Source organism: Cibotium barometz, chromosome 56 (assembly GCF_041138505.1).
Source record: "Cibotium barometz isolate CiBa-2024 chromosome 56, ASM4113850v1, whole genome shotgun sequence".
NCBI lineage: Eukaryota > Viridiplantae > Streptophyta > Polypodiopsida > Cyatheales > Cibotiaceae > Cibotium > Cibotium barometz.
The window spans coordinates 20,392,271-20,407,755 of NC_141101.1; the positions used below are offsets into that span (position 1 = coordinate 20,392,271).

Sequence of the window (15,485 nt, forward strand, 5' to 3'; positions counted from 1 at the left end):
TGCTGCTTCTTTCTTTTTAGTATTTGTTTTTTTAAAATGTTTTTTTATGGAATGTGAAAGGAATTGGTGAAAGGGGAGCGTGTATAGTATGGTGAAGGGTTAGAAGGGAGACTAGGTGGAGGTGGTGGACGTTCATGCGTGAGAGGGGTGGGTGTGACAAATGATGGTGAAGTGGTAGGGGAAACAAGGTGGTGGTGGGCGTTCATGTGCGATGTGACAAATGATGGTGGGTGTGGTAAGGGGTTGGCGTAAGGGGTGGAGAAAGGGGGGGATGTAACGGCGCGTCAACCATTACCGTTCCGGGTGTGCCGTTACGGGCGAGGCAAGAAGAAATGGGCGGGCGGGCGGGCGGGCCTCTTCAAAGACCACGTGGTGGTCAAAGGGCAAGCTGCAGCGAATGGGGTCAGGCCACGTTGGTGCGAGAAGCTCCAGCCGGCCAGCTCGCAGTCGTTCTACCCTGAGGGTGTACCTTGCTGGCTAAGTCCTCCTATGAGAGAAGGGCGTAAGGTGAAAGGTGCACATCAAGCATTGCTTGCTTGCTTGAATGTGCAGGCAACCTCAAATTTGACACTGCAACGCACTCACTCACAGTCTCTCTCTCTCTCTCTCTCTCTCACACACACACACACACACACACACTCTCTCTCTCTCTCTCTCTCTCACACACACACACACACACACTCTCTCTCTCTCTCTCTCTCTCTCTCAGACAGTGATGACCTAAGCCTCTACTGTATTTTCTGTGCATTCTCTATAAATCCATATATATGTTGCTCGCCTTTCGCTCACTTCTCCATTTCTCTTCCCCCCCCCCCCCCTCCTTGATTCTCGTCTTCGTCGTCATTATCAATCATCTCCTTCTTACCTCCTTTCATTTTTCTTCCTCCTGATTCTGCTGCCTATACCCCGCTGTTGTCTGCAGCAACCTCCCCCCCCCCCTCTACTACTGTGGGTCCTTCTTCCCTTTTCTTGGTACTCCCATTTTCCCTTGTCTCAGCACACCCACCTCTTTACCACCATCTCTCTCCTCCCCCTTCTCTTTCTCCACCTGCCCTACTCTATTTCTCTGCACATCCCCCACCCCCTCCCTCTACCGGCGCCTTCGTTTACCCTTTACCCCCTTCTCTCAGCTGCCCTTGCCCAATGAAGAAGAAGAATCGGCAGCTCGCCCCCCGTTAGCAGCATCAATCCAGCTTCCTGCATCAACAGCAACTTTAGAGACTCTCCCCATGCTCCAAAGCGGTAAGTAACAGTCTTTCCTGCTGGCCAAGGAGGTCCGATCCAGTCGCAAGTCCAGATGCTGTACACATTAGTTAGGGTTTCAAGAGATTAGGGTTTTGATCCATGCCGCCATTTTCAAATTCACACGTAGTACACATCCAGATGCCGTATACCACACAGTAGCTACACAGGAATCCTGGGTTTCGGAGATAAGGGTTTCCACTCCATCTCAATCCAACCGATACAGTGTCTCGGCGCGTCTCCATTTGGGCCTTCTAGGGAAAAGCCACCCATTCACTGTTTACTGCAATGCCCACAAGCTTCGACTTTGTGGAATGGTGGAACAAAGAGAGCCACAAGGGCACCCCTGTGGTTGTGAAGATGGAGAATCCTAACAACTGGTCGATGCTGGAGCTTAGCAGCCCTGAGGATGACTTTGCTGCTGCGGACAAAGACAGGGGCAAGAATGCCAAGCAGTTCACATGGGTCATGCTTCTTAGAGCCCATCAAGCGGCTGGCTGTTTGGCATGGCTTGCACAGGGCCTCTTGACCTTGCTCTCCGCCATTAAAACCCGTCTCATTCTTCGACAAGGCACAGCCAGCAATGGGGACAAGTCCCACAAGGGCAAACTCTACAACGTTATCAGGGGTTTCTTAGCCTTCGCCATTTTCATGCTAGGGTTTGAGGTTGTAGCCCACATGAAAGGATGGCACTTCAATCGGCCACATTTGCACATCCCTGGCTCTTCGGATGTACAGGGTCTCCTTCATTCTACGTATATTGCATGGGTGAATGTGAGGGCGAACTATCTAGCTCCTCCATTGCAATCGCTCGCAAATGCATGCATTGTACTATTCCTTATTCAGTCGGTCGACCGGGTAACACAATGCCTTGGCTGTGTGTGGGTTAAGCTCAAAAAAATTAAGCCTGTTCCCAAAGTGCAGTCTTTTGACTCAGATGACCCCGAACAACCATACTCTGGATATCCGATGGTGCTCATTCAGATCCCTATGTGTAATGAGAAAGAGGTACGTATAATATTAGCACTTTGATTATTGCATTCTAAGGTAGTGATGATAGATGCCTCATCTACAAATGTGCACCTTTGAGTGTTTTTGCATCCACATTTCCTTGTTGGCATGCCACTCACCTTGCTTCTTGAATGGGTTTTCCATACATGTTTGATACTGAGAGTTTGTGGTACAGTCACTATGTTGCATTCAGCATCTTCTTGCACTCACTTTGCCTTCTTTTAACCATATGCAGGTTTACCAACAATCCATTGGAGCTATTGCACAAATGGATTGGCCAAAAGACAGAATGCTAGTCCAAGTATTGGACGACTCAGATGACCCTGAAACTCAGATGCTCATCAAATTTGAAGTGCAGAAGTGGCACCAAAAAGGTATAAATATAGTGTACAGACACCGCTTAGTCAGGACTGGGTACAAGGCAGGGAACCTTAAGTCTGCCATGAGCTGCGATTATGTGAAAGACTATGAATTTGTGGCTATCTTTGATGCGGATTTTCAACCCCAGCCAGATTTCTTGAGGCAGACCATCATCCATTTTAAGGTGCCACCTTTTGGCCTCTATGGCTTTAGTAAACCCCTCTCTCTCTCTCTCCACAACCCCCCCTCTCCCCCACTCTCTCTCTCTCTCTCTCTCTCTCTCTCTCCCCCCCCCTCCCCCCCTCCCCCTCGTGCACCTCCCAAACCTCATATACACCATGCCAAATTGTCTCCATGTGCTATTGATGCAGGGCAATAATGATTTGGGCTTGGTTCAAGCACGCTGGTCCTTCATCAACAAGGATGAAAACCTGCTAACGCGGCTGCAATACGTCAATCTTTCATATCATTTCGAAGTGGAACAGCAGGTTAATGGTGTTTTCCTTAATTTCTTTGGTTTCAATGGCACAGCGGGTGTATGGCGGATCAAAGCCTTAGAAGAATCCGGTGGATGGATGGAACGCACCACTGTGGAAGACATGGATATTGCAGTGAGAGCTCATCTAAACGGATGGAAGTTCATATTTGTGAATGATGTCAAGGTGAGCTGCATGTGCAATGCCCCTAGGTGTTTCGGTGTGAAGAAGCCCCTTCCTGTTGTTTTTGGTGTAAAATGTCTTCTATCTAACAAACAGTCCCTCCTCGATGTGCAGTGCTTGTGTGAAGTGCCAGAGTCTTATGAGGCATATCGGAAACAGCAACATCGCTGGCATTCTGGGCCAATGCAGCTTTTCAGGCTGTGTCTTCCTGACATTGTGACAGCAAAAGTAAGTGTGGGACATCTTTAACTCAAGTCTGACTAGGTTTTATATGCTTGTATTTTACCTTCCTGTTAGTTGGGGGTTCATGGGGGGTTGAGGGTGGTGTGCCATATGTGAAGTATTTTCATTTGGATTTCTTTGGACCATGTGCAGATTTCTATTTGGAAGAAGACAAATCTCATATTTCTCTTCTTTTTGCTCAGAAAGCTTATTCTCCCTTTCTACTCTTTCACCCTCTTTTGCATTATTCTCCCAATGACCATGTTCATACCTGAAGCTCATTTACCTGCCTGGGTAGTTTGCTATGTTCCTGCTCTCATGTCTTTTCTAAACATTGTTCCTGCTCCCAAGTCATTCCCCTTCATCGTGCCCTATTTGCTCTTTGAGAATACAATGTCCGTAACCAAGTTCAATGCCATGGTATCGGGTCTATTCCAACTTGGAAGTGCCTATGAATGGGTTGTCACCAAGAAGGTCGGGAGAGCATCGGAGTTGGATCTGGTGGCCTTTGCTGACAAGGAAGCTCAGGTGGATCAAGAAGCAGGAATTCATCAGAGGGGGGCGTCTGAGTCCGGCCTTGAGGCGCTAACAAAGCTGAACGAGCAGCTGCCTAAGCCTCGTATGAAGAAGATCAACCGAGTTTACAGGAAGGAACTGGCCTTGGCTTTCCTTCTACTAACTGCATCTGCAAGGAGCCTGCTATCTGTGCAAGGTGTGCACTTCTACTTCTTGCTCTTCCAAGGGATATCCTTTCTTGTGGTTGGCCTTGATCTCATTGGGGAGCAAGTGAGCTGATGTGGAAAGGCCGACAATGCCTAGCTTGGATAGTGTGAGGTCTAAGAGGCTTCCATGGTCTCACCATCTAAGAGGCTTCAGATCACCACGTTTGGCGGCATGTATGGGGCATGCCTTGATGCATTGCTTCAAATAAAACAGATGCAACATTCAGCTGCAAGTGAGTGTGCAGTTCCGATGCATTGGGACCTCACCCAATTTTTCCTCACAACTCTTAGTAGCACAGCTTGTGTGCTCTTCATGGTATCAGAGTGGGGGGTCATTTGCAGCAGTTTTGGCATGTGGAAGTGTACTGGTATGCTTCTCTCTTCCACGTGTCTCTAGGGAGCTGGTTTAGTCTATGTAGAAAGATCATTGATTTTATTGATTTCAGCACTTATTTATTGCTGGGTGTTGTTAATTAATTGATGCAAGAGTGTTACAAAATCACAATCTTTGGAGGCAGTTTGTGCATACAGATGTCTGCCATTTGGCATGATCATCACCGTCCCAGCATAACATTCTTATGATGGTTTCATTCTTTTGGTCTGAAACATTGTTTTTCGGCCGGCCATCTTTGTATGTGCAACCCTGGTATGGAGTCACTGTTGCCTCTTACTCTTGGGCATCTCATGACCCCATTAATTTGTCTATGCAGATGAGGATTTTAGTGAAATACAGTGATGTTTTTAATTGTTGCTTTCTACCTCAAGCCTGTGGGTTTGATAACAGTGAATGGAATTCAAATGATGCTTTATGCTTTTAATAATAGATGGTATGGAACTGCCATGTTATGTGCATGATTCACTTGGTTAAGTATACAACATGATTCATTGTTAAATGATTTGACAAGCATCAAAGTCTTGGACAACAAAAATGAAGAGCTTCAGGAGCCTAAAAGTGAAGGGGAAGATGGTGTGTTTGCTGAGTACAGGAAAGGCTATTGATAAAAGTGACAAGGACAAAAGAGTCATCAACATCAATAAAGCCTTGAGGGGACATAAGGAACAAGATCTCTGTAAACAGTGCTAGAAAAAGAAGTACTTTAGGATATTTTCAATGCTCAAATTGGGAAAAAGGGGTTGGTTGATTTTTTTTTTGCTTACCTTGAAAACACTGGTTATGCTTGGAAGTTTGTGGTGCTAGGGTGAAAAAAACCCTTAAATGTATTTTCCAAGGCACAAATCTAAGTCAGTAAAATTTGGAAATTTTGGGTGTCTTGAAAATATTGGTTGTTTAATGGAAAAATTGGCCAAGATTATAAAGACTCTCCTGATTTTGATTGGTTGGTAATAATGTTTTTTATAATTATAAAGCAATTAGGGCCATTCTAGATGTTCAATGGTTGAATGATGTAGATAAGCATGAAATTTTTGGACTAATGCGTATGGAATGGATCGAAGAAGGGACATTGAATCAATATGTACTTTGAAAATTATACATATGAAATTGATTGATGTGTAGATTTTCTAAGCCAAGGGGAAAGATCTCTCCTTATTTGAATTATTTTTTTCCTATAAACTGCATGAAAGAAGTTTAGAGGCAAGATCTTTTCTTTGATTAATTATAAAACATTTTGAATGTTATTGCCTTTTAATTGGAAACTTGTGGGCCAAGTTATTATTTGTTTGGGCGAATATAAGTTCCCTCTCTCAATTTTTAAAGGAGTTTTCTCGATTTAAATAATAACATGTTAAGTTTCTTGCTTTAACAGTTACTCTGTCAATTCAACTTTAAGTTTTCATAAATTTCATGTTTTCTTTATGTCCTTGTATTCTTTGCAAACCTTTTTCTACTATTTTCTTTGTTTATGTTTATTTGTTGTTGTTAAGTAAGTGCAGTGCATCTCTTAATGTGTAAGGTTGGATATATCTTGATATTAGGGGGAGATATACACAATAGGGTTGGGTTTACATGGAGGGGAGAGCCAATAGGATAACTTTATCCCCAAAACATCATAATGGTTAATCAAACACTCAAGACTAGTTTACTAAGCAAATTTTAGCTCAAGTAAAGGTGGTTTTCCTAAAAAATATTTACACCAATTGCAGAGGAAGGTGCCACAAATTTGAATGAAGAAAAAGCCTCAGTGTTGCTTAAAGATATGAGGATTCATTAGTGACCAAACCCAAACTTTAGTTATGAGTGCTAGATATAGAGTAGAGCACCCTCCAAGACATGCCTATGTGTGGAGCCATGATTTTTTTGAAGTGCTAAAGATGGACCAAGCAAGTAATGCACTGGCTCTTATCTCTAGTGCAAAAATGATGCCTTGGACCTTAACTACATTATAGAGCAAGAAGCTTTAAATTTATAATATCCCTTTGATGTTGCTAAGGCCATATGCCTAACTAGAGGCATAACTAAACCTAGCTAATCCATGGCTACATTATGTAAGTTGATAACTTAGCTATAAAGCCTAAGGTTTAATGACATACTAAGGTTTTCAGGAGCTCTTAAGTTTTTATTAAAGCCTAAGCTTGTATAATAATGTGGTACAACCTCCACAATTGACATTATCAAGCTGCCAAGATCTTATAGATTGTGTAGTAGAGGGAGTATAGCTATGGAAATCTCCACGCAGGCCTTTTCACTGTGCTATGCCTCTCTCTTGAGAGTAAGAGTGGGGAAGAAGAAGATGAGGAAGACATCAAGAAGAAGGAGACCTCCCTTTTATTTTTCTATTCCTTTGATCAACGTTAGTGCAAAATGGCTCCATAGGATAATACAAACAAACCTCCCAAATTTAGGTTACATGTGGATCTTGATCATGGGTATGGAAGCCTTTTGAGTTTTAGAGGAGGTGAGACTAAGAGAACCAAGATTAAATCATTAAGAATTGCATAGAGGTCAAGTCATTGGGGATGCTCAAAAACTGACATGGAGATCCAAGATTAAATCAGTAGGAAAAAAAAACCTTCAAATTAGAAATAGTAATCATGGCACAAGGAGGTTATTAGGAAACACCTTACCAATATTAAAAGCATGCCCTTAGGGTTTTGGGAAAGGAAAAGGAAGTGGCATCAACTATGGAGTGTAGTATAAAGCAAACTGTTTGTCAAGTCACTTCTACACCATGACCAGCAACAAGCATCCACCAAGACAGCCAGCCCTCTCATAAGAAGTAACCCTAACCTTAATCCCATTGATTCAAACCCTACCCCTAATTCAAACCCCACCCCTAATCTAAGAGTCCTAATCCTAGCCCTAACCCCATGGCAAAACATTGATTCAAATCCTAACCCTAATTCAAACCCCACCCCTAATCTAAAGGCTTAGTAACCCTAACTCTACTAGCTGGCCACCAACCGCGAGCTACTCACTGCAGTAAGAACCAACCTCCCACTGCCCCCTGACTTTCATTTTTGCAAGACGAGAGAATATCCAGAATCTCAACATGGAAGCTACGACTACAGAGAGCTATAGTACAAGAAGAGACACTAAAACGCAGGAGGACAAAGCAAAGAGAAACCTTCTTTAAGTTCAAGAAGAGCATCCATTCTGACAACAGTAAAAGAGGAAAAAATCAGAGAGCAAGATGAGGGTCTACGAAAAGCGGAGGAGGAGGAGAACCACGGGGGAGAAGAAGAGGAAGAGGGGCAGGAGGCGGAGGGCAGGAGGAGGAGGAGGAGGCACAAGAAATGAGCTGCAGGGAGGAAGAGGAAGCCCAGCTAGGGAGGCGGAAGGAATAGTTGGAAATATACAAAATGATCAAGATTGCCTTGGACCAATAGGGACGAGCCACCAGTCCCACCAAGGGTTCCTAGAAGAAGAGAAGAAGATTGCCTTGGACCAATAGGGACTAGCCACCCGTCCCACCAAGGGTTCCTAGAAGAAGAGAAGAAGTAGGCATGGAGTGAAAGCCCTAATAAAGGCCAATGAAGATACACCCTTACCGGTCAGGTGTGCTGAAGTCCCATGCAGAAGGTGTTGGGTTCAAAACCTACTAGCTATTGACAGCAGGACAGAAGCACACACGCGCACGCACACGAGCACAAGAGATTTTTTTTAAAAAAAAGTCTTCATAAAGATTTGTAAGTTTCAGATCTCTTATTGACAAAGGCCTCTTTTTTGCTAGGGTGGTACACAGCCCTTGGTTTTGAAGGGCAGCCCCAATACTTCATTTCAAGGGTAAAAATCGGACTAGCGTTTTTTCCTTATAATTTTGAAGGGCACCTTTAGTAATAGCATGTCTTTTGAAGTGTAAAATTTTTTATGCCCTTATCTAAAGGGTAAAAAGCACTAAGACGGGTTCTACAAACTTCAAAACTGAGGTATTGCAGGATGTTGCTATACAAAGAGGGTTGCATTGATGGAGCCCTTCACAAGGCACCATAATAGATTATTGTAGGCTTATTCTTGTTCCATGTGCATGCCAGGTGACTCACTCTAATGTCTCAAAACCTCTCATTGGCAGAAAGACCCAAGATACAAGTTACAAAAGCATCACAAAGCCAATATTAAAAATGCCTTTATTGAAAAGAAAGAAAAAAGACCCAAGATAGACACAATTCCCTTCGAATGTTTTTTTTTCTTAATGAAGCAAATGGTTTAGTTAATGTAGCCCTTTCTGAAGAAATATAAAATCTTTTTATTCCACTATTGTATGTCATCTTAATAAATGCATTGTTTAATTTTGTACTAATTTCATGAATTATAATAACCTATTTTCTAGTATTGATAATTCGATTGGTCATATAGTTTTGATCCCGCTATGGTAATAGTATGTAAATAAATTTTCAAATTTTGGTAGCAAAACAATGAATTTTACACTCAAGTGGACCCGTTTAAAAAAATAAAATTTTAAAACTAAAATCAAGTTTAGATATGGAAATAAATTTTGCATGTCTAGAGTGGACTTAGAAAAAAAAAATCTTGCCAATGTTTTTGCACCATGCGAGTCCATTTGGGCCCAAGTTTCATTGTTTTTTTTAATGGGGTGTTCATGCCAACATGCAAAGTTTGTTTTAATTTCATTCAAATTTGTAGGACTTCACTTTTGAAATCTAAATTTATAGTTTGTCAAGTTATGGTAAAATAATATGAAATTTTATTTTGAAAAAAAATCAATATTTTTTTTGCACCAAATGAAGTCCTATGGACGTGGAAGTGATACATCATGGCTAAAATGTAAAAAAGAGCTTGAAATTTTTGTGAAAGAATCAAATATTTAGTAGCAAATGGGGTCCTATGGACATGACAATGACACATCATGGTTGAAAATTTGTAGGACTTCAATATTTTTATTCTAGGTCCACCATGACATGCAAAAATTGTTTTCATTTGATTCAAATTTGTAGGACGTTAGTTTTGAACCTAAACTTGTAGTTTGCCAATTATTGGCAAAACCTTAAGTTTAATTTTTGCAAAAATCAAAACTTTTTAGACCACTTAGGGCAATTTTGCTTCAATGATTCAAAACCACATGTTCAATGCTAAAAATTTAAATTTAAATATGTGATTTTGGGGAAAAATAATTGGACTAACCAGTGCAAAAATTCTTCATGATTGATTTTTTTCGAGCTCCGCTTGGATGTAGATTTTGTAGTTTTCATTAGGATATTCAAAAGTTAGATTTTATTTGCACCACATAGACTGCCACTTAAAATATTTGAACTAAATCATGATTTGTGTTTTGTAATGAGCTTTGAAAAAATATTAAAATATAAAATCCTTGATCTCCATGTTATACATAAACTAAATTATGTAATGAACTTTGAAAAAATATTAAAATATTAAATCCTTAATCTCCATGTTATACATAAACTAAATTATGCAATGCAATACTTTTGAGAAGTTTTAAAAAATGATGCAATGTCTACATGACATAAATTGCATGGATGCAAAGAAAAATAAATTAATTTTTTAACAATCACCTTCCATACAAAAATCCTATGTCAGTAAAATAAAAACATTTATAATGCCAATTGGTGAACATAAGTTTTGTTTTTATTAAGGCAAAGTCAGATAACATATCTCTAATCCTTTAGATCATCCAAGAGATCCTCGATCTTTCATTTTCTACCTGGTCCTTGTATTCCCAAGGTAGAGTGCATGCTATGGTGTGGTTGGGCCTTCCAACCCAAAAGCCAACACTAAGGCACAGCTTGAGAGTGCTATGTTCAAATCTTTGCTACAAAAACTATACAAGGTTTCCTCAACACTAGTACCACCTTGTTAGCATTCTCTTTCACCTCCTCATCTTGTTACAAAAGAGTTGATTAGAAATGCTACTTATAAAAGTGGTAGTTTTATGAGAATAGTTGTCTAATAATGGCCTAATTAAGGGATGAAGTGTGAGGTATAACTTACCAACAAGTCCTCAAGCCTCTCAACAATGAATTATTGCTTGGTGATGGGAATGCTCCATGGTGGAAGAATGTATGTTGCCTCCATGGAAGAATGTATTCTTGCTCATTGGAGGAGTGCTAATGTATGGTCTTTAAGATGCCTCTCATTAATGAATTATTCCTGGTGATGTGAATTCTCCATGGAAGAATGTATGCTGGCTTATTGGAGGAGTGTCAATGTCTATCTTTGAGTAGTCTTTATCTTTATGTTCAGATATTTCTTCAAGATCTAACTATAAAAGGTCCCTTCTTGCTTGATTACAAGTAGCGTGGATGAAGCAGTTGTTTCCTTTATGCTTTGGCTACCCTAGTAGGACATGTAGTCCAAAGATTTTGTAAGATAATTAGCACTATGGTCAAGATTGACTCAACTCTCCATATTTGCTAGGATGGAGAGTGCCTCATCCTCTCAAAGACCCATGTTTTTTTCAATGGCATCAAGAAATAAGAACTCTTGACCATCCAAAACAACTAGGTTCAAAAGTCAGACATCTAGATCTTGGAGAAGATCCTTTGGTCCCCTCCTCTTCCAGTCGAAGATGATCGTCTTCCACTTCCTTCTCACATCAGCCTTATTTACCATATGGGCTTTGACTATAGGCTTACCCTTCTTGATTGATGAGGAAACCTATGTTTTTTACAACTTAGAGGAAGAAGATTATTGTCATCTACCCAAGAGAGAAGCTCACTCCTACATTACCAATCCCTAGGTCTATTATTTGATCTAGATCTAGGGTGGGACAATGATGTGTGTCAGACAATTATTCTTTAAATATTTTTAGCCACTTTAGGAAGGCCTTTTAATTGTTGAAGGTATAGCAAATGAACTCCACTAGTGCCCACTAGTTGTTGGTGTCATCCAACCTTCTGCAATTATGGGGTCCATGTATTGAAATGATCGAAACTGGAACTGATCTTTGTGCAATAACAAGAGAGTTTGTTGCACATCAATCTTTGGTGTCAGCTCATTTTCTCTTGCGAGACAAGCTCTATTGTTTAGAACCAAAAACTCTAGTAGATTAAAGGTCACAGTGGCCATGGTAGCAAGTAGAGAGGGGGAAAATGAGACAACTTATAGAAAATCAGAATGACACTTTTGTAAAGGCCACTAGCTTCTATTAGTTTATTATTTATAAAGCTCACAAAACTCATGATGTTTAAAATGTTAATTGTTTAAAAACTATGATTATATAGCATGCACAGTATAGCATACAAAATTGTATTATAAATTAACCATTACATACAAAAAATGGATTATAAAAAAACATGGCATGTACAATAGTTGAATTATTATGAAAAAAATTACATGCCATGGCATATAAAACCTTAATAGGTCGTGAAGAAACCATTATATATAAAACTTGGATAATAAAAATGTATCACATATGAAACTCAGATAATAAAAATGTACCATACATATAAAACTTGGACTTTCCGTAAGTACATTTTGCTACCATCCATGCTTGATTGTTGACAGTATACACTATAAATGGGGGGCTTTTTCTGGTGAGCATTTTCTAGCGAGCGCTTTTTTGGAATCGAGTGAGTGGATTCCAAAAAGATTCTCTCTCCCTCCATCAAGAGAAAGAGGGCCAAAGAGAGTTGGAGAGAGATACATGACATAATTATTTGAGAGGGAGAGGGCAAGAGAGAGCCAAAGGGAGTGAAAGAGAGAGAAAAATGACAACATTACATCCTCTACATCGAGATTATTGCTTCAAAGTGAAAATAAAACCAAGTTCATTCACATACAACTTCCAAATACATAACTGTTGTACACCATCATCTTTACTTCTATGGGCCTCGCTTTTCCTCCGAGGTGAAGGCACACAGTAAGTGAATGACGTTCATACCCTTCCTCACTTCTTGTAGCAAGACACGCTCAAACCCATCATCAATAAAACCATGGGCTTGCTATATCGCAATTAAGCCCACTACTTTGGTCTTCACTAGAGAAATATCATCATCATTACACCAGGAAGTGGAAAGGATGTGAGACCTTTCCATGCTTGTGCACCATCTACAGTCTTTTTCTTGACCTCCACATTGGTGGCCTCCCTCACGATACGCGCAGCACAATGTAATGAAGCAACACCTTTAGTTTAAGTCCAGGACCTTGGTCATGTGCTCAAGTATAAAAGGGGGCTCATGGACTATCATTGTACCTTTTTACCTTTTTACCTTTTCTACCTTTTAAAACCTTTTTGACCTTTTAACATCTTGGCTCCTTTCTTGGAGATGGCCACTCATGGTCTAGGGCTCATGGCCAACTTGATAGCCATCCTCTTGGTGGGAGGTTAACTCACTTAGGCATCATGGCCATTGTATGAGATTATCCTTAATCTTGTATTAATCCATGATGATTTGTCCCCAATCTGAGCTTTTTGATCACTCCATTTCACACAACAACTTCAATGCTAGTACTTGATGAGGCCATCACAAACAATATGAAGGAGGGTTGTGGGTGGTATACTCTACTAACAAGGCTTAGCTAAATGGTGATTTACAAAGCGCAATGGAGCTAATCTCTATATTTATAGTAGTGGGAGAGGTGTACTCTACTTTTTCAAAACAAACAAAATAAAAACACATTTCGATGTCAATAATAAAGTAATATTTCCTCAAATTTCTACACCTTAGTAACCAAGGCATCTTTTGTACTTTTTTGGGGAAGAGTGAGCATGTATTTTTTTTTTGTACATGCAATTTCAAATAAGGGTTCATGTGCTTTTTGGCCCACCTTGCCTCTTTCTTCTCTCTCTAACTCGTCATTCTCCTCTCATTTCCCTAATATTTCTAACGGTTTAATGCTCGTAACGTGAATACCATTCAATAGCGAGAGGGGGGAGTGGGAGGGGGGGGAGATAAAGATATTGCACAATCAAACCCTCTACAATGAGGTTGCTTCCACTGAGGCTACAAAAGTCCCAAAATACTACAGGACGTGAAATTTCATACATTCAATGGTCTAAATTAGGATAGGTTCTCCTACGAGACAAGGCATTGTAAAGCTCCAAGTTTGATAGGATAGGTTTGTGAACATATTCTCATTCTAGCTCAAGCCAAGCACACGCAAACAAATGAAGTGCAAGTGCTTGCATGCAAGATACGGCTTCTTCTTGGATTCTATATCTGTAAAATTTGGGCATGTACAACATGGTTTGTCTTTCACATGCACATCATATTTTCCAACGTGTGCATCATCCCCATGCAATTCGATCTTGAAAACTTTATACTTGTGCTCCAGTCTCTGCACTTCTTCTACCAAGTCTCTGCACTTCTTCTACCACCGTAACTTTCATTCTCAAAGAAGCCTTTATTTTTTTGCCGCTTCCTCTGATATTGACGTGCAGTACTTGGCTCTTAAACCATTTTGCATGCATGAGCCACTTGCCTCTATGTTGGTAGTGGACCCATATGATGGTTTTTTGGAAGTTGTTATTGTAAATAACCTTGTAGCCCCACCGCTGCTAGGTGGGCTCTCCACTTGGTATCCACCTTCCCATAATGAATATACCTCCTCATCTATGAGGTTAGTTCCCATAGCAACTCGCCATATCTTGGGTGGTGGATTGGGCTTTGGGTCTATGTTGGTGTCCACAATATAGCAATGAAGCATGTGGTCACAGGACAAAACCACATCCATTGTCTAATGAGACTATTAGGGTGCTTGGGATAGCCTTCAAAATATGGTATAGGCACACCCTCGCAAATCCATCTATGTGTTTCCCACACCTCTTACCCCCATGAGGCATTCGGCTGTATGTGATCTTGTTGCCAATGCATGTCCTTCGGATTTCCCACTTTGCTCTTGCACTCAATCACACTGAACTCTGTGACTTCTGCTCTTCTTTCTAGAGTACTAGTTGTATCGTGCTCCTTAAAAATGATCTTTCGTGGCCCCCAAGGATACTTGCGGTCTCGTACATGTGTGTTATACTCTGGACGATGTGTGGCCTCATCATCAATAACAATGACCACAACGGTTGGTTTGTTTATGACGTGCACTTTCTTTGTCAACGGTGAGGCGCCTTGAGGGCACCTTATACATGGGTATTCCTTCAGCTGCCTAATTAACTATTTGGACCACCGTTAGGATGGGCTTGTAGACAACCATTCTTTTAGTTTCTCCAAGCTTGGTCCTCTCCTTATGTGCTTGCCTTGAGAGTAAGAGACTACCTTAGTGCTTTGCAAAATTGCATTTACCATATCTATAGTACATGCAATCTTGCATCTATATCCTTTCCCTACAAGCCAACTACCATGCTTGCTTTCTACTAGGTTTGTTCTTGGGGTAATTGGACCATAATTACTTCTCTCTATTGTTACCTCATGAATGAGCCCCAATGTGCTATGTGCACCTCTCTCCCACCAACTCAACCAAGTGTCCATTGCTAACATATTCCTATCCATCACATGACCATTGCGCCACCATTCACGTATCAACAATTGAGCCTCTATTGGTGTGCAGAGTAACTAGTAGGAGCCGTGCGCCACTTCTCGCACATTGCTTTGTGCTCTCCTTGAGATGTAGCACACAAATACTTTGTTGTGTGGGCAACCATGCTTAGCTCCCAAATGAAATAGGCAAGACCTCTCCCTATCTGTCAGGACGTTATTTTTCCCACCATTGAACACATACTGCATTCCAGTTAGCCTGAGCCTCATCTGCCATGAAACCAAAGAAATCTTCCCTTTCACAATCATGGTTTGCCATCACCTCATTAATGCATTCCCAAAACAGACATTGGGCCTCCATATCCTCCTCTTTTATTTCACATGTCGCAATTGTTAGAGCATGCTGCATGAAAGCTCTCGTCGTTTACGATGCATGCTTGACTAGGCGCCTCCTTCACATGTGTGGGAG

At 41.0% G+C, this 15,485-nt stretch overlaps 1 protein-coding gene across 1 annotated transcript; it reads left to right on the forward strand.

Annotated features, from left to right (window-relative positions):
• The first annotated feature begins 513 nt into the window (after positions 1-513).
• Positions 514-4,961, forward strand: LOC147607008 (putative xyloglucan glycosyltransferase 5). Its single transcript, XM_086790903.1, has 5 exons — positions 514-2,250; positions 2,489-2,797; positions 2,985-3,275; positions 3,387-3,500; positions 3,648-4,961. The coding sequence occupies exons 1-5, from the start codon at positions 1,531-1,533 to the stop codon at positions 4,287-4,289; spliced, it is 2,076 nt and encodes a 691-aa protein (XP_086647029.1). The 5' UTR covers positions 514-1,530; the 3' UTR covers positions 4,290-4,961.
• The last annotated feature ends 10,524 nt before the right edge of the window (positions 4,962-15,485 follow it).